Source organism: Syngnathus acus, chromosome 17 (assembly GCF_901709675.1).
Source record: "Syngnathus acus chromosome 17, fSynAcu1.2, whole genome shotgun sequence".
Lineage (NCBI taxonomy): Eukaryota > Metazoa > Chordata > Actinopteri > Syngnathiformes > Syngnathidae > Syngnathus > Syngnathus acus.
Window position 1 is genome coordinate 10,358,571 of NC_051102.1, and position 27,165 is coordinate 10,385,735.

Below are 27,165 nucleotides of genomic sequence, written 5' to 3' on the forward strand. Positions count from 1 at the left end.
CGCAAGCAGACGGGGTCCGCGGTGGAAATAATAAGGGAATAAAGCGGAATTAATGAGGTTTGATGCGGAGCACTTCTCAAAGGGGGACACCGGTTGACATAATTGGGAATCACTCGGCAGGGCTTGAGGGTTGGCGCCACTTACATTTCTGCTGTCCAGTCCCCCCCCACCCCCCTTCCACGAGTCTAGTGGCTGCAAGAAGTATTATCATGGAGCTAGAGACAAAATACAAACGAAACAAACAGAAAAGGTAAACGGTGCTCCGCGCACTAAACAAGTCTGACAGGTGAGCAGTTGGAATAATATCGGTGACATTTAATAAAACACGCTGACAACAGCGAAACAACAATAATCCATGTCTATGCGCTCATTTGATATCGCAGAGGAGGGCGACGCCTCGCATTATCCAGTGGTCAGGCGGGTGATTGGTGCCCAGTATCACGGCAGTGATGTAATTGAGGTCGGTACGCATGGGTTTCTTATAAATGGGACACACGTAGTACTTGGGGTCGGGGGGGGCGATGGAGTTGATGGCAAACATGTGGATGACGGGCAGGGGCGTAAAGAGCACTTTGGGCGCCGACTCGCAGAGGACCGATTGCTTCTTGTCCCAGTCGGCGCCCTCCAGGAACAGGCCGTAGACGTACACGCCTTCCTGTTGAGCAAAAGCAATGGCGTGAGTGAGGGGATCGCAAACAAATCGAATGAAATGACCCCCAAATTCCATAATTAGAATAGAAAGTTACCAAATTGTTATTTTTAACCCTGTAAAAAGTTACTTTCTAATTCTAATAAATCTTCGAAACCCTGTTCGATCGTCATAAGTTTGTGCGGGTGTAGCTCACGTCTGGATCGGCCTTGATTTCCTCCCTGGTCTTCTTCGTGACTTTGTTGTTCAGGGTGACCGAGTCCAGAGCCCAGCCCTTGTTTGCCCTCGTCACTTCTTGCCTCATCGCAGTGAGGAAACCTGCAGCGTGCATCAGACGACGTCAATTTACATCGGCAGTCGTTGAACATTTATGACTCACCTTGTGGGTTGAAGAAACCGGTCATCCAAAAGGTTTTTGGCCGCCGGGCAAACACCCAGTTGTAAAACTGTCTGTTCCTGTCCAAGAGCTCAGTGAACCAAAACCCGATTGTAGTAGAATCCCATGAGAGCTTCCGAAACAGATTGGGTACGCGGGCGTCATAGATGTTGTCCAGGGCGTCACGCAAGGTCTGAGGAAAACAGTGGCAGACATCTTTATTGTACCTTCATAACTACAGCCGGACTTGAATGCGACCAAGGTTGGGGACCAACCTCACTCATGATAATGGTGCCTTCGATGGCCAGCTTGAGATCCAGGAGAGTGCTGCGGACCAAAGAGATAATCTTCTGCATGCGGTCCACCTCCTGGCGTAGGAAGATGTTCATGGGGTTGAAAGGGCCCATCTTCTTCAGACTGGCTCTGACCTAACACCGGCAAAGACGCACGTTTGAATGGTGCCGACGTTTGCGAGGGAAGCAAGACTGACCTCGTGAGGTATGTAGTCGCGCGGCAGCTTGTCCAGCATGTCCTCCGCCATGCTGTACACGATGCTCTCTCGGGTGGCTCCTGAACCGCCGGCGCTCTCCTTGGGCTGGATGTTGGTGATGGTGTCGAGCACCTCGGCAGATGTATTTCGCTGGTAGCTGAGTGAAGAAACATTTTGAATTGAATTGCACTGTTTTTCTCATTTAACATTGTATGTTTTGGATTCTTTCATTTTTTTCAATGTGATTTATGTTTAACATCACATTTTAAATATATTTTATATTTTTTAATTGTATTTCATTGTTATTTTTTGTATTTACATTTGACGTTGCACAGTTTATTCATTTGATTTTTTGTTTCAAAAACTGTTCATCTTATTTACTTTTATTTGAAAAGTCGAAACTGTTCATTATTTATATTCATTTCACTCATTTCTTACACAATGTCAGCATTGGGGTGCAGCCCCAGCGCTTGCGTGGAATCCACAGCGGGCAAGCCCTGAATATAGTCCACATACTCCTCGATGGTTTTACAGATAGGGATCTGGTACTCCGTGTAGAAGCAGAAGGACGGGTCTAACATTTTCTTACTGAACCACACCTGTAAAAGGCAATATCGGAAGGATAAATACCAAAATGAAGAAAAATACAAAACAAAATAGGGAAGTACATAAATCAAAAAGCATTGCGCTCCTTTTTCGCAAGCGCACCTACATGCCACCGGGGGGTGGTATAACACAGCCAGCTCGTGAAGGAGTGGAGCGTTTCATTTCATACATCAAAAAACGATGTATTTATTATAACAAAAAACACCTTTTTGTCCATCTATCTATGCCAGTGACTTAAAGGGACCGACAGAACAAATGAATGAGCTTCTGATAGTTTGCAGAAAGTACATCATTGTCCTTACCCGGGCAAAACATTTGAGTAGGCGTTTGTCATAGTCGTCAGTGACTCTGCCTCCGTACTGTACTTCAGCTAACATGTAGCGCAGAGTCACCCAGGAAACATCCTGCGTGAGGGTGGACAGTTCGGAGAAGGAGTAGGAAAAGGTAACAAAAGTGTGGCACATTGCAGTGCGTGTGTGTGTATACTGTACCTTTCTGGGCCCGCAGTCATCCAAGTGTCTCTCCACAAACTCCACACTGGCTGTGAAGTCTGCAGAGTTGAACTCGTATGGTATGTTCCATCCCAGGGGTCCAAATTTACGCCGTTCCTGAGACCATGAATTCAACAGGTCATCATTGATGTAAAATGATGGGGCGGCTTCAGAAGATCTAAATGACGGCCGTCGCTTGGCTCAATAAAGCATTCCGTTGAAGTGCGGTACCTGAACGGCGGAGTGGAGAAAGGCCACACCGTACAACAGCGGCTTCCATGTCGGGAGGTTGCTGACTTCCAGCTGGTTTTGCGAGATGCTGACAAAGGTTCGCTTCAAGCTGGCGCGAAGTCCCTGCGGTGGGTCGTTGGTGAACTTGATGGAGGACTACGAGGACAGAGATTCCCAAGTAAGGGGATGCTTGTGGCAATCATCCCTTGCAAGTTGCACACAACAAACGCAGGAATGTGGATGTCATATAGGTTGAACAATTGTTTTCCTTCGGAGGGGAGCCAGCAAAAAAGAAAAAAACCATTTCATATTGTTTTCAAGTCACGAAATGTAGAAAGGCTAACAAACCCCCCCCACTTAAAATCAATATCTCATTTTGCTTAACTTTTTGGAAAGACGCAACATTCATCGTGAATCATTCAACTAGTCATCAATCATGTCATTTGTCGCCTACAAATGAATTGGTGATTTCAAATAAAATATCAACCTGCAGGAGCGTGATGGAGAAGAGGTCGTGCGGTTCGGTGGTGACCCACACCCTGAAGGTTTTGTGGACAGTCTCAGTGTTTAAGACGTAGTCCAACAACTCATCCATGAACTCCAAGCCCAAGTGACAGTTCTGCAGGAGCACCCAGCCACCCTGCGGGCATTTTAACATTTTAAATGTGACTAAATAAGAGAACACAGACAAAAAAGTGGTTTCCAGTTGAAACATCTTCTGTTCACTATGACTGAAAACCAACTTCACTTCCCTTTACACTGACTGAAAAGTATTTTCAGTGTACGACACAAACCTCTGCCATCGAGATTTTAACAAGCTTCCTGGCGTGCACCTCTTGCCCTTGTCCCATGGAGATGGACCGACATCCTGGGAGACAGTAAAGGACCGTGACACAGGGGGCGTGACTTAAAAAAAAAAAAGGTCACGGTTCAGGGGACTCACCGACATTGAGCTTCTTGCCCAGCGCTTCTATTTGGTTGGTGGGATCCGAGCCCATGGAGAGGAAGCAGATGAGCGGCGTGCGGATGTCGCTCTCCTCCCACGTGCCCTGCAGGTTCAGCAGGACAGGCTCGGCGAACCTGGCGCCCATGGCGTTGGCCACGTACTTCCTGGCCTGAGCCAGGGTGCGATCTGGACACCAGGACCTGCAGAGGGAACCGGTCTCTTTTTCAAGATGTGCATGTTCTTTTTTCCAACTTGTTTTAAAAGTACAAATCTGTGGAAATCATCAACTGTTTGAATCTACAGTACCTGATAAGCATGAGTTTACTGAATACATCCAGGTTGTTGTAGCCATCTGGGATGACGGTTTCCTCCGGGGCATCGCCGTTGGCCCACACTTTCCAATGTTTTCCACTTTTACCCACCTGGAAGGAGCAACACATTATGACGACGCACCCATGGAATGGGAAGCGGTGAAATCGGCGAAAAGTCCACCTGATTGAGGATGCTTGCAAACTGAGGAAGTTTACTGAGTTCCACGAGGTTCAGCCACACAATGTCCAGGACCCAGGTGAAGGGCTTCGGGGGGCACGCCTTCAGGTCGAGTGCAGCGCCACCTGCGAGAAATACATTCAAATGTGAATTTTTGGAGAGAAACGACTTCCTTTTGAAAGTACCGTACCTTTGATGAGAGTCTGAAATTGGCTGTGTTGTATCCTGCCGTTCTGCAGGTCGATCTTAAGCGCCATCAGTATTGTGAAGATGAACTTGTGGTTTTCGTACAGCCCGCGCACCGTGTACCTGAAGACTTCATACGTCAGGTATTCGATGATGTTGACGATTCGTTTGCTGGTTTTGGCCGACTTCTCGGACCTGCCGAATGTACAATTTACGATAACAAACAATAACAAAGCTGGCAGACAACATTCTCCCACCGGCGACTTCACCTGGCCAGCGAAATGTCGAAGATTTTGAGGAACTGACCGAGGGACGTCTGGTACATGACGTTGACCATGCTCATCTCGGTGATGAGGAAGTAAAGGATGCTACCTCGGCACGCCACCGGACGATATTCGGACTGAGCCGCTTTGATTTTCTCCTCCGCCTCGGCCGCGATGTTCAGCTTGACGCTCACCTCGGCGGCCGTTTGCTTGGTAGTGGTCAAAATGCCGATCATGGAGTCGTCGTCCACCAGGGAACCTGTGGGCGACGCAGAAGGAGGAACTCCCGAAGGTGTCGCAACGCTTACAAACAGGAATCCACAGGAGTGATTTTGGACCTTTTGTGGAGCTCAGTTTGTACAGCAGGTTGTCCTCCAGCTCCTGCATCTTCCTTTTGTTGGAAGTCACATCCTCAATGAGCTTCAGCCTCTCGTTCTCGAGTTCCTGTCAAATGCATTTACACCAAAATGTTGTGATCGGCATCATTCAGGAATGTTGAACTGCAAAAATTCACTGTATATTGATGGTTTAAACTATTAATATAAGCAATTATAAAAAAAAATGTGTTAGGCGATGACGTTGTTGTTGCTATTTCAACACTCACAAAATCCAGAGAGAAACAGCCAAAACGCAACACCAACCTTCTTCTCGCCAAGGATGACGCGACCCAGCAGCTGGTCCTCCAGACCTTTCATGTTGACGGTGAAATCGATGATGGACGTCTTGGCGCTCACCTCTGGCGTGTACGCCGGATTTGGCAGTTTGGTGGTGATGTAAAGGCGGAAATTGTTGGACACGTCCACATCCTTGTCTCCCACCTTCACCTGCACGGAGAAAAATCCACAAGTTGAATTTAGAAGGGCTGCAACTCCGCAGTTTTTGACCTACCAACACTAACAGTGCAGGGTGAGCATGTACATTTGTTTGTTAGCAGGATTAAAAAAAAATAAAAAACAACATCTGTTTGGGTTTTGGTCCCAGTCCAAACCTTATTTTAATATATACAAGTCGCACCTGAGTATAAGTTGGAAGAATGGCCAAACTATGGAAACAGTGTGACTCAGTCCATTTTGCAAAAAAATATTTGTATTTCAGAAGAATAACAGAAAAAGTGATTATTTGTGGTTTGGTTTCATAGCACCTTGTAGTTGGAGCCGGATTTGAAGAAGTTCTTCTCCAGAATGTTGTCAAGAGCAGGGTCCAGCTCCTCGCCCACATCTTCAATAAGCAGCGGCCTGCCCAAGGATATGGAGTCCTCCAAATGCGTACGGAAATACTTGTGGTTGAGGGACGTCAGCTGGAAGCGAGACAACAACCGCCCGTGAGATTTGGGAGTTTCAATTCAGCGGTGGTGAGTGAACAATACCTGCAGGGAATTGGCTTTCTCTTTTGCAGTGATCCAAGTTTTTCCTTGAGTCTGGGGATCAACCAGGAGAGGATAGCGTGACGCTTTGGTGACGATGATGCCGTTCTGCACCGACAAGTCATCTCCAGGCAGCCCCTGAAGATTCCACTCGCTGATCTAAAGCAGACAAACGCACTCGTTTTTCAACACCCACACTCCTGAGTCGAGTTGGCACATTTTTCTCGGTCTTACCGTGGGAGCGTCCACCAGCGCGGAGATGAGGTTGAGGTTTTCGGTGAATGGGATTTTGTTGGAAATGAGATCGTTCTTCCACATCTCCAGCAACATGTCACGGAAAGTCTGGTTGAAGGGGCCGCAGTATGACAGGAAACCGGTGAGCTGCAGGACGTCGCCCACCAGTCTGATCAACAACAACGAGTGAAATGAGTTTGAAAGTCTTCAAGAAAAACGTAGAAAGGAGCAAGTGTTTTGCTTTTACTTTTCCAGAGCATTTTCACCTACCTCTTGATCTGAGATTTAAATTCTTTGCTTTGTTCAGTCCAGCGAACTTTCTCGTTACTCAGTCCACCGATGAGATCGGAGGCGGCCTGCATTTTATTCTTACACATCTCGGAACGATCCACCAATTCCTGGAAGAAGTCGTTCCATGAGTTCGCAGCGTGCGCTTCCTCTCCCATCGGTCGAGTAGCCTACCTGCTTCTCTTTGCTAGCAGCGTCGCTCTTCGCTTGAACCAGGGCCAGCTCGGCTTCCTTTTCGGCCAGCGTGGCCTGGGCTGCCATTTGCTCCGCACTGGCTTTTTTGTAGCGCACTTCCTGAACCGCCAGATTAGCCTAACCGCAAACGACACCCGCAAAATGCCATTACTAACAAAACAAAAATCGAATGAAGAAAAAAACAGCCAAGGTTTGCATTTCAGCCAACCCTTGGGCACAAGTCCAATGGCCTAGTCGTAAATGTAAATATATGACTTTTGACTCCTGCATCTTCTCACCTTGAGCGGCAGCACTTCCTTGTTGATGTCATAGAAGATGGCCATAGCCCTGGTCCACCCAAGCAGACCTGACACGCTGCCGCACACCTTCTTGGCATTTTCCATGGTGTAGTCCTCCATTTCAAAGTAGGGACACAGCAGCTCCACAGTCTCCTCGTTAATCTTGTCCTTGACGAACTGCTGCAGCGATGCCAAGAAGCCTGTGCTGCCCATTAGCTGAAGCGGACGCCAAAACAGGTGAGAAACACGGACATTGTACACGTTGGCTGAAAAATGAAATGGTGAGCGGGATCGAGCGCACCCTGAGAGCATCCGGCCATGATGGCTTGAGACAAGGCAGGTTGGGATCCACAGTGATGGTCTCCAACTTTCTTTGGAACAACAGCAGGCAGCAGTCCATGATCCTCATGATCAAATGAGGTGGCTTGGCCAGTTTTCTCACAGTGGCGATATCAGTAGGCTTGATAGTCTGTGGACGTTTTTGAAACATGCAGTCCAAATGTCTTAAAAGTAGTTCAAAAGAAATTCAATTTTGGATGAGGTATACTCCATTTTTTTCCCCTTTCAACTGAAGGAAAATGCAAATGACAATGACACAATGTGACAATGTAAACCCCAAAGCGAACCACAGTGAGGTGGAGCAATTTATTTGGATAAGCTAAAAATGCAGTCGCTGTAATCGATGAATCAATCGCCCAAGGATAAAAGAAACTCACGTTCAGTGCATTTTCGGCCTCCAATAATGCCGGCTTGGCCGCCTCCAGTTTTTCTTCAGCAATGGCCCTCTCGTGCGTGATTTCATCCACGATCATCTGGGCTTTATCACTCACGATCTGGACCTCATTCTTGATGATAGTGGCCGCTTCAGTTCGGACCATCACCTCGGCTAACACCTAAAACGTGACATCTCAGATCATTGTTATGGAATAGCGGAATCAATGCGGTGGTGTCAAGTGCTGCTTTTATTTTACCTTGTCGGCTTTGGCAGAGGCCACCACCAACTCTTTCTCGCTCACTTCCAGCTCTTTGGAGAGCTTAGCTACAGACACGCTGGCCTCCACCAGTTTGGCCAACCCTGACATGAAGACATAAAATCAGCTTATTAAAGGAGCTTTGGGACGTCTACAGCTACTTCATCATTTTCAAACAGCGTATGTAGTAAACAAGTTCCGGGAACTTTTGGTTCATGGTGCTGTCGACCTTACCGACATTCATGCGCTCAGCAAGCGTGTCAATGTGCTCATGGTTTTGACGGTAGAGTGTCTTGTAGCCATTGATGAATGACAGGTATGATTTGGGGGTGACGTGAGTTCTCCTCCTGAATCTGTAAAACACAAAATGCACGGTGCTTTCAATCTCGCCGCTCCATCGCGAGAAGTAAAACAGCTTCTTGAATTGCGTCAAAATGGTGGTTACCGTTCAAAGTAGCTTTCGCACGTCTCGGACACTTTGCGATGGTACACGCCCATGGTGGTCACCATGGAGGCCTTCACCTCTGAGGAGCAAACAATGGGAAACTCTGATAGGAAGTGATGAGCCACCGCCACCAGAGCCTCCTCGGGCCATGGGGCAAACCAGTCCATTGTGCAGCCGGATATCAAACCCGGGAACTTCAGGGACCTCGAGCGAAACTTTGGTCCCACCTGTACAGATGATGCATTGACTGGTGGTGACGTGTTCTCAATTATCAACAGTTATTTAGTTATTGTTATGACATCCAAGAGCCATTGTGGGAACCGGCCCGCGGGCACCATGTTGGTGAGCCCTTTTTCTATTCACATCCACATTTATAGAGTAAGGCTTAACATTTTAGATTGTACTTACCGGTGAGAAGCACAAGACAACGTGTAGGTTCTTCCGCGCCCGTGATATGAAGTAGTCGTAGAGGTTGTCGAAAGTGGGTGGAATGCGAGGAAATTCCTTTTTCATCACCGGAACCAAGTTTTGGGCGATCTCTTGGATCTCATCCTTTGCAAATAGGTTGGAGACCTGCGCAAATATGAATGATTGGTGGTGAAGGCCTTTGATCATACAGGGCGAAAATAATCTCCCCGAAATGGGTAACCACCTCTCCAGATGACAGAACATTGTTCAGGTACTCGAGGAAGGCCTCCTGCTTTATTTCATTGTCAGTAAAAAGGAAGGTGATGCCGCGGCCTTCGGCCCCGCTTGATTTGTACAACTTTTTTAGATCTTCCATAAAGTTAGATGTATTGTAAGACCTGGAGGGAAAGACAGACAATACACAAATTATATTCGATTTTTTTCTTTGCATTTCTTCAGAAAGAAAAAAAAAAAATCCAAAAGCAATCTTTTTGTCATGTCTTGTGTGCAGCTACAATCAAGAACTAAGTGCAGAATTTTAAGAGGAACACATGTTATTCATTTTGGAATACTGTTAGGCTACAACATATTTTTACAATGTATTTTATTGCAGCTAAAAGGTTTGATAAATGTTCTGTTCTCCTTACTTGGTCAGTGTGATCTGGTTCACTTCATATCCAGCTATGTATGAGGCAAGACGAGTCAAACTCTGCTTCCCGGATCCTCCCACGCCCACTAGCAGGGCGTTGCCAGTATCTGTACGAATGATGCGTGAGATCTATGGAAAGTGAAGGGAAGCTTTTTTACTTTTGAAATGTATTCCCGCTCTATTTGAGAACAGATATCTCTCGCCATCTCTTAATCTGACCTTGACAAGGTGAGTCATGGCATCTGTGAAGAACACCAAGTCCATGTGAGAGCCCCTCACTTCTTCATTGTGCTTTGCCTGATAGAACCTGAGCTTCTCCTCGAGGAATTCAAAAGAAGGGATCTGGCAGGAAGATTGATGACTCAAATTGAGGACGGTCAAGCAGCGAACACCAAAGTCTGAATCACAAAAGGGACGTTTTTCATACAAGTTCGTAAATTTGGGGGGCGTCAAAACAGGCGTCTTCGTCCTCCTCGCCGGTCGGTTCGGGTGCTTCCCGCAAGAAGTCAACAAAGTACGGCTCCTGGTGGATGGACGCGGCGAGGTTGGCGTCGACGTGCTCTTTGACCACGCGGTTTATAGAGTTCTCAAACCAGTCTTTGTCCTCGCTGCAAATGAACCTAAAAAGGCGAGCAAGAACAAAAAATGCGCTCAATCTGCTTTTCCAAAGGGAAGGCCTGATTGAATCTTAAAACTGTACGTGAAAAGTGGCAAACGATATGCCGGGCGTGAGCATGTCCTGGTTCAATTGTCTACCTGTCAGCGATGACGCGGGTGCATTCGCTCTTGAAGAGGGCCAATATCGTTACAAAGTCATTGCACTGCTCTGCCTCCACCTTTAGCATTCCTTGCCAGATCCTGGACAAGTCTCGCAAGTTGAAGACGTAGTGGAACTTGGAAGGTGTGGGTAGCATCTTTATCTAATTAAATCGATACAGTGAATTAGCGGTTCTCAAACTTTGTGCCTGTTTCCAGACCAAATGATTTGAGAAACTACCTTGGTCCACTGCCATAAAATTCTCCCAGCTGACACAAGCTTTTTCACCATGGCTGTCATCTTTTCCGAGAACTTCCTGCACTCGTGGAAATAGCCGCAGCCGACCACACCTGCGTGTCACAGCAAACGTGACAATTTGCAAAAGTTCTCGTTTTCAAAGTATTCATTTGACGAACGGTAGTTACCGAAGATTTTGTCAATGGACGTATTGGAAGGCAGGGTGCAGTTGAAGACGGTAAACTGCCTCTTGAGTCTCTGAGGGATGTCGTTGCGCCCGCCGCCAGGGTGAATCATGGCCCCCAGCATTTGGACGTCCACGATGGTGATGAAGTCACCTGGTTTGTCCAGATTGTACATGCCGCCCATTTCCATCATTTGCCGGACTATCTCATTGGTGATCTAAGACAAATTCACATGTGCTGTTATGTCCCTAGACTATGAGCAACTTTAAACACTTGAGTCCAAAGAGATGCTATACATTGTTAAAAAAAACAAAAAAAAACAGCCAGCCCGCCAAGACAAAAATATTTGAATTCTTTTTCAAGATGCTGTAAAGTTCTCTGGCTTGACTGGTGTTTGTTAAGTGTGACACACGTCAGACAATATACGTAGACACACACCTGATCTCCCCACTCGTTGACAAGTGGCATGTTGATGTCATCGACAAACACCGTCATCCTGCGCCCGCCCGGCGGTCCGTACGTGCTACCGATTCTCTTCTCGATGTAGCTCTCCACGGTGCGCTGTTGCAACACACATTTAATTGTTAACCCTACATCCATCGTTTCACAATATGCAAAAATATATACGTATAAATTTTGCAGTGACATTGTTGCTAACACCATACAGAGCTATCTGTTTTTAATTAGCATTATTTTTCTGACGACTTTAGACAGTACTTTTTACGCTCACTCTGATGAAGGCGGAAGTACAAGCCGAAACATGTCAGGTAATGCAACCGAAAATATCTTGTTTGAGAGAAAAGAACCAGTGAAGTGATTGACAAGTGAAAACAAAATGAACCTAGTACAACTAGTACTTTTTACGCCTTAATTTGTCAGAACAGGCTTGTTACTTTTTTAAAACTCAAAGGATGACAACATGGCATTTGCAAAAGATAAATAGAGGTTAGCTCTTGATTGAGACCTTGGGGGTTTATAAGGCAGACAAAAACAGAAAGAAGCTAATTTTGCATTCTTTAGTTACTCATTACTCAGTTACTCATTCTACCTGAAACATGATGGGCTCTGTGGCAGAGGAGAAGTTGAGCGACTTAAATAAGTCCGTCTCGGGGTCAAACTTCTTGGCATGGCTTTTGATCATCACTGTCTTAGCCGTCCCTTGCTCACCAATGAGCAAGACGGCCTGTGGAATTTTCAAAATGAATACATGAAGAGTAGCATGTGAGCATTTCCATTGTTTCTAACAAGCCGCAACCCACCTTGTACTGCTTCGCAATAGTCTCCAGCAAAAAAGCGGTCCTAGTGTTATCGACGTTGGGCACAAGGATGGAAGCGTAGTCCGGTACGTGATCTGTGGGGTACTCGTACTCCCCTACATGCTCATTCCAGTGACACCACTGACCTGGAAGAGCAATGCAAACAATGCAACAGAATCTCTGACGGCTGAACAGGCATCACTTCCAAATTCAACTTTCCATTAGAAGCTGTTGATTTTTTGTTAGCGTACCATCTGCCCCGACCATGAATTCAAACATAGTCTCTCCCTCCTTTGTGTGAGGCAGATCAATGTTGCTGCTGTGCTCTCGGAAAAAACCCTCCATTTGGTCACGGTCGTCCAACTCCAATAGGGCCCCGAGACTCCACATGAGGCCGAAGACGAAGAGCCGCTCCAAATGTTTGTCGCTGACCAGGCCCCCCATCTGCTTGGTTGGGATGAGGCCCTCCAGCAGATTGCAAGACTGCGTGACCACAATTTGACAAATACTACTAAATCAGAATCAGCGTCTGGTGGTGATGCTTGCTTTGGTTTGGTTTGTGTACCTGCATGATGTAGTTACACTCCAAAAATGGCATCTTGGGTTTTAGGGCCTGTCTCATGAATGAATACGCGTCCCAAAATATCCTGCTGTACAGATGAATGATGTTCTCAGCTTCTTCTGGGTTCCGCTTGTTTGTCCATCCCTAAAAAAAAACACAACGCAATTGTCATCTTGTAAGATGGAGTTCAAGGAACAACCACTGTCACAAACTGCTGTACCTTGAGGATGGGTTCCCAGCTTAAAGCCGAGGAGCTCATATAGACCATACCGACACGGGACACGGTGGCCGGAGAGGCGTTCTCAATGTTGTGCACCTCGAACACCAACTTGCAAGACGGCGACATGGTGATACGGTCACCGTTTGCCAGTGTGAGGGTTTTGTTATCATCCAGCACAGAGTTGAGGTTTTCAATCCAGATGGCATCCACGGGACCGTCCAACAGGATCCATATGATCTCCCCTGTAGACAAAAGGCATCATTTGAGCAACCTATGAACCAAAACTGTGGAAATAGCTCATGTGAATCCGGACCTTTCTTAGCTTTGAGCGTCCTCCTCCATAGAGTGGAGAAGATCCCGTCAGTCCAGTCGTTGGTGGCAGCGTCGAGACGGCCAAACATCTGCGGCGCGGTGATGGCCTTGGGGTTCATGCGCATCTCCCTGTGTGGCGTTCCGCACTCTGTCAGCGCCCGCATTAGGATGTTGATGACCGCCGTCTTACCCGCCCCACTCGGCCCCAGCGTCATGAGGCCGTGGCGCACAAGGGAAGTCTCGTAGAGCTGATGACATGAGTCATAACAGCGGCTTAACGTCAAAATCAGTCGAGAGCTTCAGCGATATGTTTTGCAATACCTGAACCAGTTTTAGGTTCCAGTTGGGGTGGTTAACCAAAGCAGCAAGCTCAACTTGATGCTTCACGGCGGCCTGTAGTTCATTGTAGGAGCTGTTGTCCAGTTTGATGCCAGGGAACAAGTCATTGATGAGACTGAGGAAGAGCGGCTCATCCTCATCCACCTGAAACAGTGTTAACAAACGTTTTCTATACAACGATTGAAACTTGCATGCAGGGGTGCACATACTAGGTGGAGCACATTTGTGTTTAGTTACACATTTTGGTGCCTTCCTAGTGATTTTCAAATACCGTTTTGCATCTTGAGTAGCAAAAAAAAAGGGAATTTATATTTAGGAAGATCTAACACCATGCTATCCTCATGATGTGCACCCCTGTTTGATCGGTTGCATTGATGTGATACCAGTTTGGACAGATTCATATCACGCAGCACTCTCATGACGGTGCTGGACTCAGAGTCATCGGGACGTGCTCTCTTGCAGGCTCCCAGTGTCCTCAACACGGACAAGATGTTCCTCAGGCCAAAGTCGTAGTGGACCTGAAACACAGCAAAGCAAAAGCACGAATGCAATTTGGATGAAAAAAAGAATAATTTTCGAGTATTTTGAAGGGGACCTCTGGTCGCCTGATACTTGTTGCTTGGTCTCACCTGTTTTGTAAGCTGCTCTTCACATAGTTTATAAAGGACAAAGAATTTCTGGGCTAGGAGGACATTCTCGTTGAATCCACAGCTGGCCAGCTTAACCCTCATGATGATCTGCCAAAGACCAGAGGCAACAAAACTTTTACATGTGAGCAAATATAGCAAGTGGGAAGCTCTGTTGATTTAAAAAAAAAAAAAAAAAAAATCTTGTGTGTACCTGTCGATCAGGCACCATCATGGAGACTGTCCTAAACTGCACTTTCAAGTTCTCAGGAAGTTCCTGACGACCAGCATAACCGGGGTTCTAGGCAGGGAATGCCGGTATGTTGGTGCACAAGTTAAAGCTGTTAACGCTGTCATTTAAATGTCTGTCTTACCATAGTAATGAAAAGGCCAAACTCTGGATTCAGGTCAACAACGTCACCATCCGTAAAGATAAAACTCGTTTTGTGCGTCTTACGAGCTACCAGAACGATGTAAATTTGCTGTGCGGCCACAGACAACACCGGCAGGTCAATCCTGTTGAATTCGTCAAAGCAACCCCACGAACCGGACTGTGCAAGGCCTGGGGGGGGGAAAAAAACAAACAAACAGTAAATTCATTTGTTTATTTAGGTCCCCCTGCTGCATGCCTAATAACAGAAAATAAGACAATAGCATCACTCATCAGTGCATTTGCCTACCTTTGTAAATCCTGCCGAGTCCCCTGAAGTCCATTTGGTCAGAGCAGTTGAAGACCACCACATACTTTCCCAAACATCGACCCATGTCTTTTGTGGTCTCTGTCTTTCCTGTACCTGCTGGCCCAGCAGGGGCTCCTCCCATGCTCATGCCCAGGGCCTGGGACAATGTAATGTAACACCTGTATACAGGCAATGAATGCAAAATAAATCCAATGAAATAAATACAATGACTACACTCGTTTGCTGTCTTGCCTGTCAGTCAGTGGGGTGATGACCAGACGGTCGGTGCAGCCGAGGAATTCGTTCTGATAAATAAAGTCGACATTGGTGATGGACACGATGACCTTATCAATGCTGTCATTGTAGTAAAACCTGCTTTGCTTCAGCCACTCAAAGTCATTGGTAGATTTGACTGATTTTGCCACCTGGAGAGAAAGCAAGATCAGTGCGTGTGATATCAGGTAAAAAAAAAAATAAAATAAAAAAAAATCTGTTCTGAAGCACGAGTGAGCCTACCAGCTCTTCAAAGATGTCACTCTGGTGCACATGGATGGTGACCAGAGTCTCATACTTGACCCTGTCAAATTTGGTCAAGTCGTAGGTGGTCTGCTTGATGAGCGTTCGGAGAAGATTCAGGAATTTCTTCTTGGTGAAGATCATCACCTCCTTGCTGAATTCTGCATTTTCAAGGGCCTCCTCTGAGTCCCTGGTCCAGATCATTTGGATTCCAAGCAGGCCCACCTAAGACAGGAAGTGGAATCTGTCTCAATGTCACTTCCCACAAGGTCAGAAAACACACACACACACACACACACATACAATCGATGGGCAAATCAAAGGTGAGTAGATCCGCAAAAAAAGAACACCCTTGTGAAATGAGACAGAAAATATGCTACCTATTTTGATTGAAAGTGGCCATTTTAGCCTCGCTTTGGTAAAGTACATAGTACAGTCTTTGTATATATGTACTGTATAGAAATACACAACATACTTAAGTATAAGCACTCGAGTGACACCGAATTCTCCAAGTTTACAGACCTGTGCTTGAAACTTGTCAAGAAAAGGTATGAGGTCAAACTCTTCGTCGTTGATCATGTCTTCAGCCGCTTTGATGACTGTGTGCAACGATGACTGCTGCTCCACCAGTAGCTTCCCGAGCCAGAGCTCCACGGCACCCTGAGCTAGGACGGGCTTGTCCAGCTGAAACGGCACAAACACAACACAGAACCATTGGAAAAATGTGCATGGTCTATGAATGCAGTTAAAATAAGGTCCATGTCAACGATGAGCATACTCACCGGTAATTTCTCCGCTTCTTGAGACAAGACAGCCAAAATGCTGTCGTACGCATCGGCATCAAACTCGGCTTCATTGACGTTGTCAAACACTCCGAGAAGATGCGACTGAGGGGCAGGAAAGAGAAGAAAAATCCGTTTGATTTCATTCACTTATGACAATATTGACGTTTGGGTTTCCCATTCTATATTATCCAGAGTGGCATTTTTAGCGAGACAAATGCACTCACCTGAATCGTGTGAGAATCGCTCGCTTGCCCAAGGATTTCCAAGAGAGCGGGATCAGACACGAAGAAGAACCGTGGGAACAGGAGACGTTTTTTCTCCAGGTACCTGCAGTGTTTGTGCTTGTTATGCATCACTAGAAGACTGTTTCCAATGAAAGGCATGTCATTTAGGTACAAGTAAAAATGCATGTAATGGCATGTTGGGGTAGAAAAGAGGGTAGGAGCTTCATTTAGTCAGGCCACAGCCTAGTGTAATAGAAAAAAGTGCTTGGCAGCCACCTTGTGGCATCTAGAGGCAATTACAATCTTGGTAGTACTCTGCCAATTAGGGAGGTTCACTGGACTACTTTTTTGAATGACGCTAACGAGTCGTTTTACCCTGTGAGTGACTTCTGACAAAAGTCCAGTTGCTTCTGAAGATCTGGCAGGATCTCCCCCAGCATTGGATCCCCGACACAGCACTCTACGACGTTCGGGACGTTTCGTGCTCGGTCCATGACGCCGATCCACGTTGAGTCAATTTGCTGAAAGCGCTCTGCTTCCTACATGAATGGGAACGCTTGAAAGAATTGGCTTATTGATTTATTGCAAATAAAGAAATATACATTTTCACATTCAATTGGTTGAATAATATAATACAATTTCAAAATGTATTTTCTTTATTATGGTAATATGTAAACTAGGCATTTGACTTGTCTTACATCCAATCATTTTTGAACTTCTAACTTCAGGCCAGTTTACCTGAGGCAGGTCTTTGGCAATGTCACCCCCGACAAAGACGGCCTCTAAGTAAATCCAAAGGTTTTGCACGATGACCCACTGCTCAATGACGTCTGTTGACGTGGACAGCTTGGAGACCCAGTCCTGTATCTCAGCTTTGTAGAATGTGCAGTAGCTGTGTAGAGAAAGGCAGATTGAAAGACAGAGCGAGAAACAAAGTTGTCACGGGTTGCTGCCTTAATTGGGTAACTGTACTCAGCTCTAACGCTGCAATTCTGCAGACATACTTCTGCTTAAAAGCGGCTGTAAAAACAAAAATAAAGTTTGTGCCTTGAAGTTCTCCTCACCGATTGCTTAGCAACGATCCCAGCACCATAAGACTGTCCTCCAGAGTGGTGAGGATCTCTGCGGTGTCACCGCCTCGCAGCATGAGCTCCCCTCTGTCCTTGAAGCTATTCAGCGTCAAGTTTTGGTCACGCCACACCATTTTCACACCCGTCAACTTGGCCTCGATGTCCCTTTCTTTCACGGCCGATATGCAGATATCCTAAAAGGTGCGGGGAGTAGAGAGTTGCGAATAAAGCTGCAAGCTCACAGGAGGTGCGGGAAAAGGAGATGGTCCAGCGCCAACCTCAATGTCGTCTTTGAACGTCAACAGCGGCGCCTCCATGATGTCACCCAGAATGCAGGTGGGTGAGTCAACCTCAAACTCGTGGCCAGTCATGTTGGAGATCTGATCCCAGTGCCTGCGAATCATTGACTTGTTGGTCATCATCTCCAGCAGAGGACACAGCTCGCTGAAGTCGTCGATGGTCTGCTTCAGGTCGTTGAAAGCCTGCCACTCCTTCAGGGCCTTGGGAAGACGTCGGCACCTGCAAGTACACTTATTACAATTTTGCCTGGGTGTTGCCACTTTTTTTTCGTACACAAAGGGAACCTGTTCTGGAAGTCCATAAGCTCATTATTGATCTTCTCAATATCCACTTGTGTCCACAGGAGCTTGGAGTGACCACTGATGGTCTTCATCACAGTGTCGTATAGGCCGTAGAGCTTCTGAAGCAGGTCCAGCTCTTTCCTAGAGGTGGGGAAAACACGTTTTTAACACAAGGCAATTCTTTTCCGTTGACAGTTTCAAGCCTTTGTACTTTTTATTTTGAAGGCATTCGTAATCAGAGACAGGCAGGCCGAGGAGCTGCTCGCCGGAGTTGTAGATGGTGAAATTTCGCCACAGCTCGGAAAACCTGGCCTTGAACGGGACAAATACACACACACAATTAAAAGAACTGGATTGGGTGGTGGTGGTCTGGGAAGCTCAATGTTTTATTTTTTCAACAAAGATAACAAAATAAAAAATTGACTAGCATAAGTACCTGGAAGGCCTGGAGCCTGCGGCTGGCTTCCTTCGGTTCTGTTCCTTCAACCATAGGACCTTCCTGCAGGGCGTTTAGAAAACAACTGAAATGTGCATGTACTTCGTCAATCCATAAAAATAAAAATAATACTAAAATGATAAATTACAAAAAAATAAAAATAATCGACTGGCATCTTACATCATCATAGTTGTCCATGAATGTGTCGACATCTTTCTCAAAGACGCCGACGCGCTCCATCAGGTCCTGCTTGAGGTGGGGCTGCATACGGAAAAGCTGATCCTGAACGGACATCTGGGAGGGAAAACATTTATAAAGGTGGAGCACTTCGAGATACTTTACTTATGGAGCCAATTTGAGGAGTAAAAGGTCATATTTTGTCTTTGATTAATTTGTTAAAAAATATATTTTTCTCATGTATATTTGAAGTTTTCTATTACCTTTTGCACTATTTGTGATGACTCCGTTCCTAACTTTAAAAAATGTCTGCATTTGAACCCAACTTACAGCCTTGGACAGAAGCCTGACGGAGAAACGGCCGAGTCCGTACACCTCTCCCGGTTCCTTCTCTGGCATTTCTGCTTCATAAAGGATCAGCAGTTCGTAGGCATCCTAAATATTGGGAAAACATGACCAGTTGGATCTAGTGTCAAAGACAAAAAGCAAAGGGGAAGCTATTCGCACTTGAGTGGAAACGAGCGTTATGTCGGTGTTAATTTCCGAATCGCGCAGGTTGGCCAGCGTCTTCATGGAGCAGCGAACGTCATCCAGATTTGTAATGGGATGAGACAGCTGCGTGAAGCTCTTGTGGGTCTGCAGGCTGATGTCAATGATGTTCTTCCTGCACTGTACGTGCAAATATTTGCACAGCAGCTTCTTCCAAGCCTTGGCCTCCACCATGAGGGACCCTTTTAAGTGATCTGGTCAGGAAACATACAACTCACATGGATATTGAATCCTTTTCAAACTGCTCGGCTTTGTTGTTAAAAACACCTGAGAATTTGCGTTTTCTTACTTGTTGACAGTTCAATCATCCCAACAACAATGATGTTCTGGATTGCCTCGATTTGGTTCTCAAGCATGTCATAGTGGTGCAATTTACTTTTTATCTCAATCAAAGACGGATTGCTGTCAATGAATGCCTTTAAAAAGAAAGCCAACACATTATCGCGCAAAAGTACATTCCGACCATTTTTCTCAGCGGCCCCTGCCGATGTACATTCCGATACCTTGATGACGTGCTCTTTGTCCTTGCCCCACAGCTCCTTGAACCTCTTAAAGCGATCTATAACGGTGGCGGCGTTGTCCCTCTGCAACTTCAGCACTGACTTTATGGCGAAAATGACCGCTTTGATATCGTCGTGATTGCTGACGCGTGTGTAAAAGTCCAATTTCTCCCGCCCTGCGAGAGGGTTGAGCGTCAACTCCGAGCGAACGCCGTATTGTTTCCGTTCATGGCCACTCACCTTCAGTGGGTGAGCTTTCATGCCTGTACTCCACCTCCCAGCATTGAATGCCCTTGCTGACTCCCAAGAGACATTCATTGGTTTCAAGTATGGCGTGATGAATCTGTTCCACAGTGGGGACCATCACCTGCGGACAACCACACAGTATTTACTGGCAACGTCAGAAACATGTCGTGGTAGGATTAGCATTTGTAGATAAAGGCAAGCCAGCTTGCTCCGAATAATTCAAGCAAATTTGTCGCTTAAGAATTGGTAGGTAGCCCCTCTCAAGACGCAGCTCTCAGATTTAAAACGGTTGGTGACCCCTGCCCTAGATATTTAAATATCAGTTAAGAATTGCCACAGGTGGATTGCTACTGTGCTTTTCCTCACCACATTGGGTGCATTTAGATGTACTTCCGCTTTCATCATGGGGACCCAGGCATCGCCAGCCTTCTTCTGGAATAAGCTGCAAGTCCCAAGGTTATCATGAGAATCAACTGAACCGCAATGCGTTTGCAACAGCAAAAGAGACGGGAGAAGACTTACTCGGGGCCGGACACTCGCCGCTCCAAAGTCTTCAGAGACAACTTGGTCATTTCTACTAGTGCATCCAAAATCCTCGCAGCAAAGGAGTCATATTGCTTAGTGAATTCCTGAAGAAGAAAAAAAAGTCAAATATTGCCCATCTTGACTAAAAAAAGTGTACTATTGCTGAGCACGCAAACCTTTTCAAAGCGTGTAGCTTTGTACTTTTCTTGGCCCTCTGTTGCATTGTCGGAGATTCGCTGGTTCTCCTTCGGTGCTAGAATGTCAAAATAAACTGTTATATCCATAACACACACGTAGGCCATCAAGTTAGGTAACTACACGATTATTTGAGGAGGGGGAACGGATGTGCGAGTACCAGAACTGTCTGCGGCCTTCGTGGTTTGCTTGGACTTGTAAATGGAATTAAACACTTTGCCCAGCTCGTTCACCGCTTCCTTCACGTGATAGCACTTGTGTTCTACTCTTTTGATCCCCTTCTGGCACAGGCTCTAAAAGATAAAAAAAAGAATATTAAACTTGTTCACATGTCACTTAAATCCAGAGATATTTGTAGTGATGGTGGGCTTTTACCTCAGTGAGTTGAAGAAGGGGCTCAATTGCAGAGGAGCGATCTTCGGGCAGATGGATGAGAACGGTCTCAGAGACCTCTTGGAGATAATTGTCAATGTGAAACTTACAGATGTCTTGCACCTGGAAAGAGTGGAAACATGATTTAAGGTCACAAAACCTAAAGCCCTAAACCTGATGAAACTAAAATCCCAACACTAGCTTGAATCGATCACTCAGAATCCCTCATTTGAAATGGAGGTACAGTCACATACCTTCTTCAAGATTTGCTTGAGTTCAGCCAAGGTAATGTCAATATTTGTAAAGTACTTCTCCAGAAGCAGCGATGACCACATGACCATCACTGAACCGTAGCGAAGGAGGGAATCAATCTTGTAATGGGACACAAACATACATTGTGACACATGAGTAGCTTTCCCCCCCGCTGGCTATTTTGAGTCCATTGCGTGGCAATCACATAAGATCTTACTTGGTTGGTCTTTGATGTCATCATGTTGTTAAAATCCTCTGGGATGCTCTCACAAATTTGCTTGTACTCTATCACAATGGTCTACATGAGGAATCACAGGAGGAGACCATTAGGTTGTCAATTAGTGGGAACAGCAAATGAAAAGATAAAAAAAAGAAATACTGACGTGAAGACGATGGTGATACGTCTTTAATTGGTGCTCACACTTGAGGAAATGCAAAGCCTGCTTGGGGACTTCCAGGCCCATCTTCACCAAACTGCTGGCCTCCTGAATGGCTTCACTTATTTTGGTATCAAAGTTGACCAAGTACTTGCCCGTAACGGTGCAGCGAATCAATAGCGTTGTATTCAAGGCTGTTGAGATATAAAATCATTTTACTGCATGCCACTAAACTTATTTGGAGACGGTTGACTGGAGCCCCTTAACACAATTGCAAGAGAACAAACCATAATATAGTTTGGACACTTCGGCTGCCCAAGCTTTGTGCTGGTCCGACTCAAAGCGTTGCAATGCGGCCGTAGTCTGATTGTACAATTTGACGACAGCGCGTCCCTCGGGGGTGGTCAGGATGTCGGAGTTCTCCTGCAAACCCGGAAAATTAAATGAGCTCATCCTAACCAATCGATTTTGGAATGGACGGATCTCGTAGCGGAGCTCATTCCAGCTTACGCGTATGTACGATATGGGCTCATGTATTTTCTTGTAAAGGTGGCGAGCCCAGCGGAGCCTGCCGGAGACAGGCGGCATGTTTCGACTCATAGGCGGATCCTCGTTTTGCTTGTCAAATAGCTGCGAGAAAATGAATGAACGTAGGACATGAGCGTGACATCACGAGAACGACACCTTCACATGCAACCTTACCTTTGCCACCGCCTCCACTTCTGAGACGTAGAGCTGGAGAATAGCGCACAAAGCAACGGGCATTTCCGCCTTCAGACAGGGAATGTTTAGTTTCTGAAAACTGCAAACAACAACGACACATGGACAAAAAAAATGCGCATTAAAAAAATATAATTCCAAACAATGACACCGAGTTCGGACTCACCGTTGTATTACACCGAGAGCTTGCTGGGCTGTGTCAAACTTGGCATAACTTGAGTTCATGAAAACTTTTAGCAGCTCCTGCAAAACAAAAACAAAACAAATCAAAGGAACTCATTTGAATTAGTATTCTGCAAGCCGGCGCCTGCTGCGAGGTAATATGTAAAATCATAATCATTCTGTTCTTAAGTTCCTGGCATGTAAAAAGTTAACTATGATGTAAAAGCAAAAAAAATAAAAAGTATGTACACAGCAGTCTGTGGCTATGTACCTCCAGGGTACTTATATGAGACATGAAGACGTCGTAGTCCGCTTCGAAGGCCACCGTCCTTGACGCAAACACATCCGCCTGCTTGTTCTTCAGCTCGGCGGAGACTTTGCGGAACTGCCCGGCCAGAGTCTCGATGCCCTCGATGTTGGACTTGGCCAGGCACTCGAACGTCTTGAACACTGACATTATTTTGGTGATCTGCAAAAGATTTCAGCTCACTAAATGTAAGCCTGTTAGCGTTGAATCAATTCCTACTTGTACTCTGAGTGCAGGGCCCGCTCAATTTATATCAAATGTATACTAGATGTGGATAAAAGGCAGCATACGGAAGCGAAATCGTACATGTTCGAGACGCTTGCAGAAGACCTCAAACTTCCTCAACACGTGCATCTCTGAGAAACCAAAGGGCCTCTGTCCTGGCATTTCTTTTGATTTTTCCTGTGTATTCTTCAAGCAAGACTCATACTCCCGATACAAACCAAGGCACTCCTATCAAAAGATCAATTCGGCAAAAGTCAAATGCTTCCTGCATATCCGACTCCACATAACTGGCATGATGGTTGTCTCCCTTACCTGTATTTTCATCACAACAGTTTTCCCATCTTGGCCCCATATGGCTGTGCCGTTGTTGGAAATGTATCGCCTGCACGCTATGATCATCTGGTTTGTGACCTGATTTGCATATCATATCGGCTTCATCTTTGTCAACATCTTCTGTTATGTGTGCGTGTGTGTGTGTAGCCCGCTTGGATTGACTCACTTTGATGAAGATGGAGGATATCTTTTCACTGGTGTGGTAGTACCGCGACACCGTGTGGATCATCTGAACCGCGTTAATGATGTTCTGCACGCTTTTCACAATGGTGGCCTGACAGGTACAATATGACACTGTCTTAGACGGCGAACCTTTCCAAAAGCTACCTAATGATTCAAATCAATGAGAGAACATACCGGGTCGCTGGTATAAAGAGGCTGGCAAACTTTCGCCAGCGTGTCCAGGAACTTGACATTGTCCTTGGCCTCGTTGAAGTTGTCCGTCACCCTGGACTCCAGCATCGGCCACACCTAACCAAGACAAGATAATGCAAATAATCAGACCGTTAATTTAACTTTGTTCTCTTCCTGGAGTGCAGGAGGCAGTATCATACGTAAATTGGATCATCATTTTTGCTAGCAAGTCAAAGCAAAAAAACTTGGTGGAGCGACGGCATGGACTGCAGCTTCAATAACTCATCGGGTCACTCGTAATCCTTATTTTAATATTGCTATGAAATCTGAAGTTATAAAACCAAATTTCTGAGCTGTACTGCAGTGACCAAGCGAGCATCCATACCTTCAGTGCTTTGGAGCGGTTAAGTCTGAGCACGGTTATGACGGCCTTGCATTTTGTGCTGTTGATGTGATTGAGGATGGAGTTGAACTTCAAGAGCGTTTGCCTCCAGTAATCCAGCTCGCTCAGCGGCCCCTCCGTCACAAGACCTTGCTTCAGCGCTTGAGTCGCCAAAAGGACCTGCTCATCGCAGACAAACCGTACGGCGTTTTCCACACTGAGACCTTTTCTTCGTATAGAGCGGTGGTTCTTAACCTGGGTTGGATGGAACCCTAGGGGTTCGATGAGTCGGTCTCAGGGGTTCGGCAGAGCCTCCACTGCGAAGGTCCGAACACACCTGATTTATTGTGTAAATTCGTGACGACGCATATCTGAACTGGTCTCGCAAAGGCGACAGCAGAAGTCACACAGATTTACAGGTATGTCATTCGTTTGGAGTTCATGCATTGTGTTGGTTATGTTCTTTGAACAAGGTGATGTTCATGCATGGCTCATTTTGTGCACCAGTAAAAAACATCCATGTCTTGAATTTGAAAAATAATATTTTTTTCTCACTAAAGAGGGGTTCGGTGAATGCGCATATGAAACCGGTGGGGGTTCGGTACCTCCAATAAGGTTAAGAACCACTGGTATAGAGTTTCTTTTGACCCTACCTGGTCAATTTGCTTTGTCCACTTTATCAGGAGATCCTCCATATGTGTAACCATGTCACTGTCGGTTGCTGCTAAGGTCATATCTTGCAAGGATGCCAGTTTACTGAAGTCAACGTTCTTGGTTTCTGCCAATTTAACATTCTGGTAGCTCATCTGGATCACTGGAGTGGAAACAAGTCCAATCATTACGGCAAATATAGAATGTAGGACTATTTAAGTCATGCCATTAGATGGGAACCTTACCATCTAAGCCCAAAAGGATGTTCTTGAAGATATGCTCAAAGTTTGACTTAGTCTTGCCTCTCTGCTGTGTCCTGTCAACTTTTAGCAGTGCTTGGAAACCGGGCAGAAGGTTTTTGAAGCTGTTCTGGATGGCTTGATAGAAGCCATTGCGGGCGTCAAACATGGAAAAATAGGTCTCCTGGAGAGTGGAAATAATATGGAGAAATGATTTGCTTGCCAATTCATTCATGTAAAAAGAAGCCAGAACAGGTAGCGCCATTGTATGTGATTACAATTAATATTCTTGTAAATTGAGTTGTATTTTATTTTTTTTTGCTGCTGTTCACATTCTATACTCTAAATATAACAACACTCCTGTGGAAGGCCAGAAGGAATTTATTTAGCCAACTTATTCATATGCAAATGCAACATAGTACTCTGTTGCTTTTATAAATGTGTTTGAATTTCTTACCTGATGTATGTTGTCTTCCGTCACAGCAACATCCACTCGGACCCGAGTGAAGGAGCAATATATGCCCGTGAGGCGCTTCTTTGATAAATTGGCGTGGACGAGTCGCAGTGCTTTTCGGGGCCCAGGAATTGCACGGCCACATTCTGAGGTGAGAAACCATATTAGTTCTCATGAAATTAATGCAAATGAACAAATGATCATTTTTCAAGGATGTTTCTTACCTTGGCCAGGATGTTTTGTCGCTTGATACACAAAGGCAAGTTTCGAGCTTCCATTAATGGCAAAAAAATCATCAAAAGGATCCAGCTACAAGCAAAGACAGCAAAAAGACATCAACTTATCACACCAAGATAAAAAAATAAATAAACTTCACATCGTACAACTATTTAAGTGATTAAAGGGCCAATTTTTCTGTCTGCAGTGGAAAATAGTTTTTACATCTCACAAGAAAGTGTCATGTGGTTAGTTAGACACATTCCTTGGATTTATCCCCACTTTTTGTAACTTTTTTTTTGCAATACCAAAACAAAACTATCCAAGCCTAATTGTCTACTTGAATACATACTAAAAATACTGACAATTCCCAGTGGGATAAGAGACACATTCTGGTTATCTATAGGCAATGCAGAGTGCCCAACTGTCTAAGTCCTTTTAAAAGTGGTGAATAAAGGCTCGTTTTGCACACGTAATGTGTTGCATGTACATATATCCTCACCGAGTAGTCCAGAATGAACTGCTCCACTGCTGTCGGAGTCAAGCTCAGCCTGAGGGCCAGCATGTTGATCACATAGTGATGTGTTGGGCCCAAGTGCTCCTTTCGCAGATTCCTTGCATTCTTGTGGTCATCCTGAGGATAAAAACCATCCCGTTAAATGTTTGCGTAACGGTGTGGTCCTATTTGCACCGTTCGGTATTTGACTGACATCATGGGCCTCCATCACTTAGAACTCCAGCAGAGTTGCCACTTTGAAGGTAGAAACTCCTCCAGTTTCTGCTTGGATTATTAAAAAGGATTTAATAATAATTAGCCACTCATAATTATTAGACAAGTGCTATTTGACTTAATCTCAAGACAAAGTGCTACATCTTAACACAACAATAAAATATAATACTCTATTTCAACTAAACTATGAGAGCTCCCTTTACATCAATATAAATAAAACAACAACAAAATACCTGAACGAAATTTTACTGACAATTACAGACAAAATAGCGTTTGAAGTGAAATTGATGATATATAATTAAGTGATCACCTGGAGCATGCTGTGAAAGCCTTAAGCTAACGCTCGGTATGCTAATTTTGCCGTGCCCAAAAAATTGGAAATGGCTCGTTTTTCCAGAGATTTGAGTAAAATGTGTAAGACAATGAAAGAAAAAAAAGTGTTTTTGTTTCGAAGTTTGACCCTATGTCTTTCAGCACTCCGTCACTGTACTTGCTTCTTACGTCATTCTTTTTTTCGGTTTGGAATGTTCCAGTTTTGACTTGAACGTTGCACGTGCGCGTACTTTGTTGTTGTCGTTTAGGAAGGCGTGTAATTATGTGTCGTAACTACGTCATAAATCACACGTCATACTTGCGTCGTGCTAAACTAAAAACGCTGGTTTACAATTTGCCAATAAATACATATAGTATTTTTTTTTAATCCACGTCGGTGTTATTTGGTTAATTCCCATTCTTGGCGCTGGAATCTTGTGGTGCGTTCAATGACACCAGGAAATGATTTTTTTTTTTTTCCCTATACGCATTTATTGGCGCCGGTTACAAATGTAAAAGGTCAATTAAAATACAATAGAATTA

At 45.3% G+C, this 27,165-nt stretch overlaps 1 protein-coding gene across 1 annotated transcript; it reads right to left on the reverse strand.

Moving 5' to 3' along the window:
• Positions 1–294: 294 nt before the first annotated feature.
• LOC119136611 (dynein heavy chain 8, axonemal-like) lies at positions 295–26,364 on the reverse strand. Its single transcript, XM_037275174.1, has 92 exons — positions 26,291–26,364; positions 26,083–26,214; positions 25,589–25,673; positions 25,368–25,510; positions 24,917–25,094; positions 24,674–24,834; positions 24,024–24,200; positions 23,642–23,755; positions 23,451–23,558; positions 23,264–23,362; positions 23,033–23,179; positions 22,691–22,888; positions 22,424–22,500; positions 22,240–22,339; positions 22,048–22,167; positions 21,825–21,960; positions 21,544–21,731; positions 21,378–21,458; positions 21,163–21,279; positions 20,912–21,031; positions 20,697–20,829; positions 20,518–20,594; positions 20,339–20,445; positions 20,183–20,258; positions 19,811–19,937; positions 19,574–19,746; positions 19,360–19,486; positions 19,029–19,264; positions 18,852–18,956; positions 18,525–18,638; positions 18,345–18,407; positions 18,120–18,220; positions 17,912–18,049; positions 17,606–17,846; positions 17,322–17,521; positions 16,996–17,149; positions 16,633–16,796; positions 16,258–16,360; positions 16,031–16,135; positions 15,771–15,932; positions 15,249–15,473; positions 14,985–15,157; positions 14,733–14,911; positions 14,427–14,614; positions 14,267–14,353; positions 14,056–14,163; positions 13,810–13,944; positions 13,409–13,570; positions 13,089–13,335; positions 12,776–13,017; positions 12,559–12,699; positions 12,245–12,476; positions 11,997–12,139; positions 11,786–11,920; positions 11,176–11,298; positions 10,741–10,954; positions 10,556–10,665; positions 10,315–10,478; positions 9,986–10,178; positions 9,778–9,900; positions 9,557–9,687; positions 9,154–9,307; positions 8,910–9,074; positions 8,502–8,728; positions 8,291–8,409; positions 8,057–8,160; positions 7,802–7,978; positions 7,387–7,554; positions 7,086–7,301; positions 6,787–6,924; positions 6,595–6,722; positions 6,325–6,493; positions 6,094–6,249; positions 5,869–6,024; positions 5,369–5,551; positions 5,066–5,171; positions 4,734–4,986; positions 4,469–4,659; positions 4,282–4,403; positions 4,096–4,211; positions 3,787–3,989; positions 3,638–3,711; positions 3,331–3,483; positions 2,844–2,999; positions 2,613–2,729; positions 2,424–2,525; positions 1,954–2,114; positions 1,516–1,672; positions 1,301–1,453; positions 1,029–1,218; positions 846–967; positions 295–655 (listed from the first exon to the last, which is right to left on the reverse strand). The coding sequence occupies exons 1-92, from the start codon at positions 26,303–26,305 to the stop codon at positions 368–370; spliced, it is 13,581 nt and encodes a 4,526-aa protein (XP_037131069.1). The 5' UTR covers positions 26,306–26,364; the 3' UTR covers positions 295–367.
• Between the last annotated feature and the right edge of the window lie 801 nt (positions 26,365–27,165).

Coding starts and splice junctions, on each gene's coding strand:
- LOC119136611 (XM_037275174.1), bottom strand. Junction 11,921..11,996: donor CTATTGCGAAGCAGTACAAG/GTGGGTTGCGGC, acceptor AAAATTCCACAG/GCCGTCTTGCTCATTGGTGA. Junction 656..845: donor AAATCAAGGCCGATCCAGAC/GTGAGCTACACC, acceptor TTTGCTCAACAG/GAAGGCGTGTACGTCTACGG.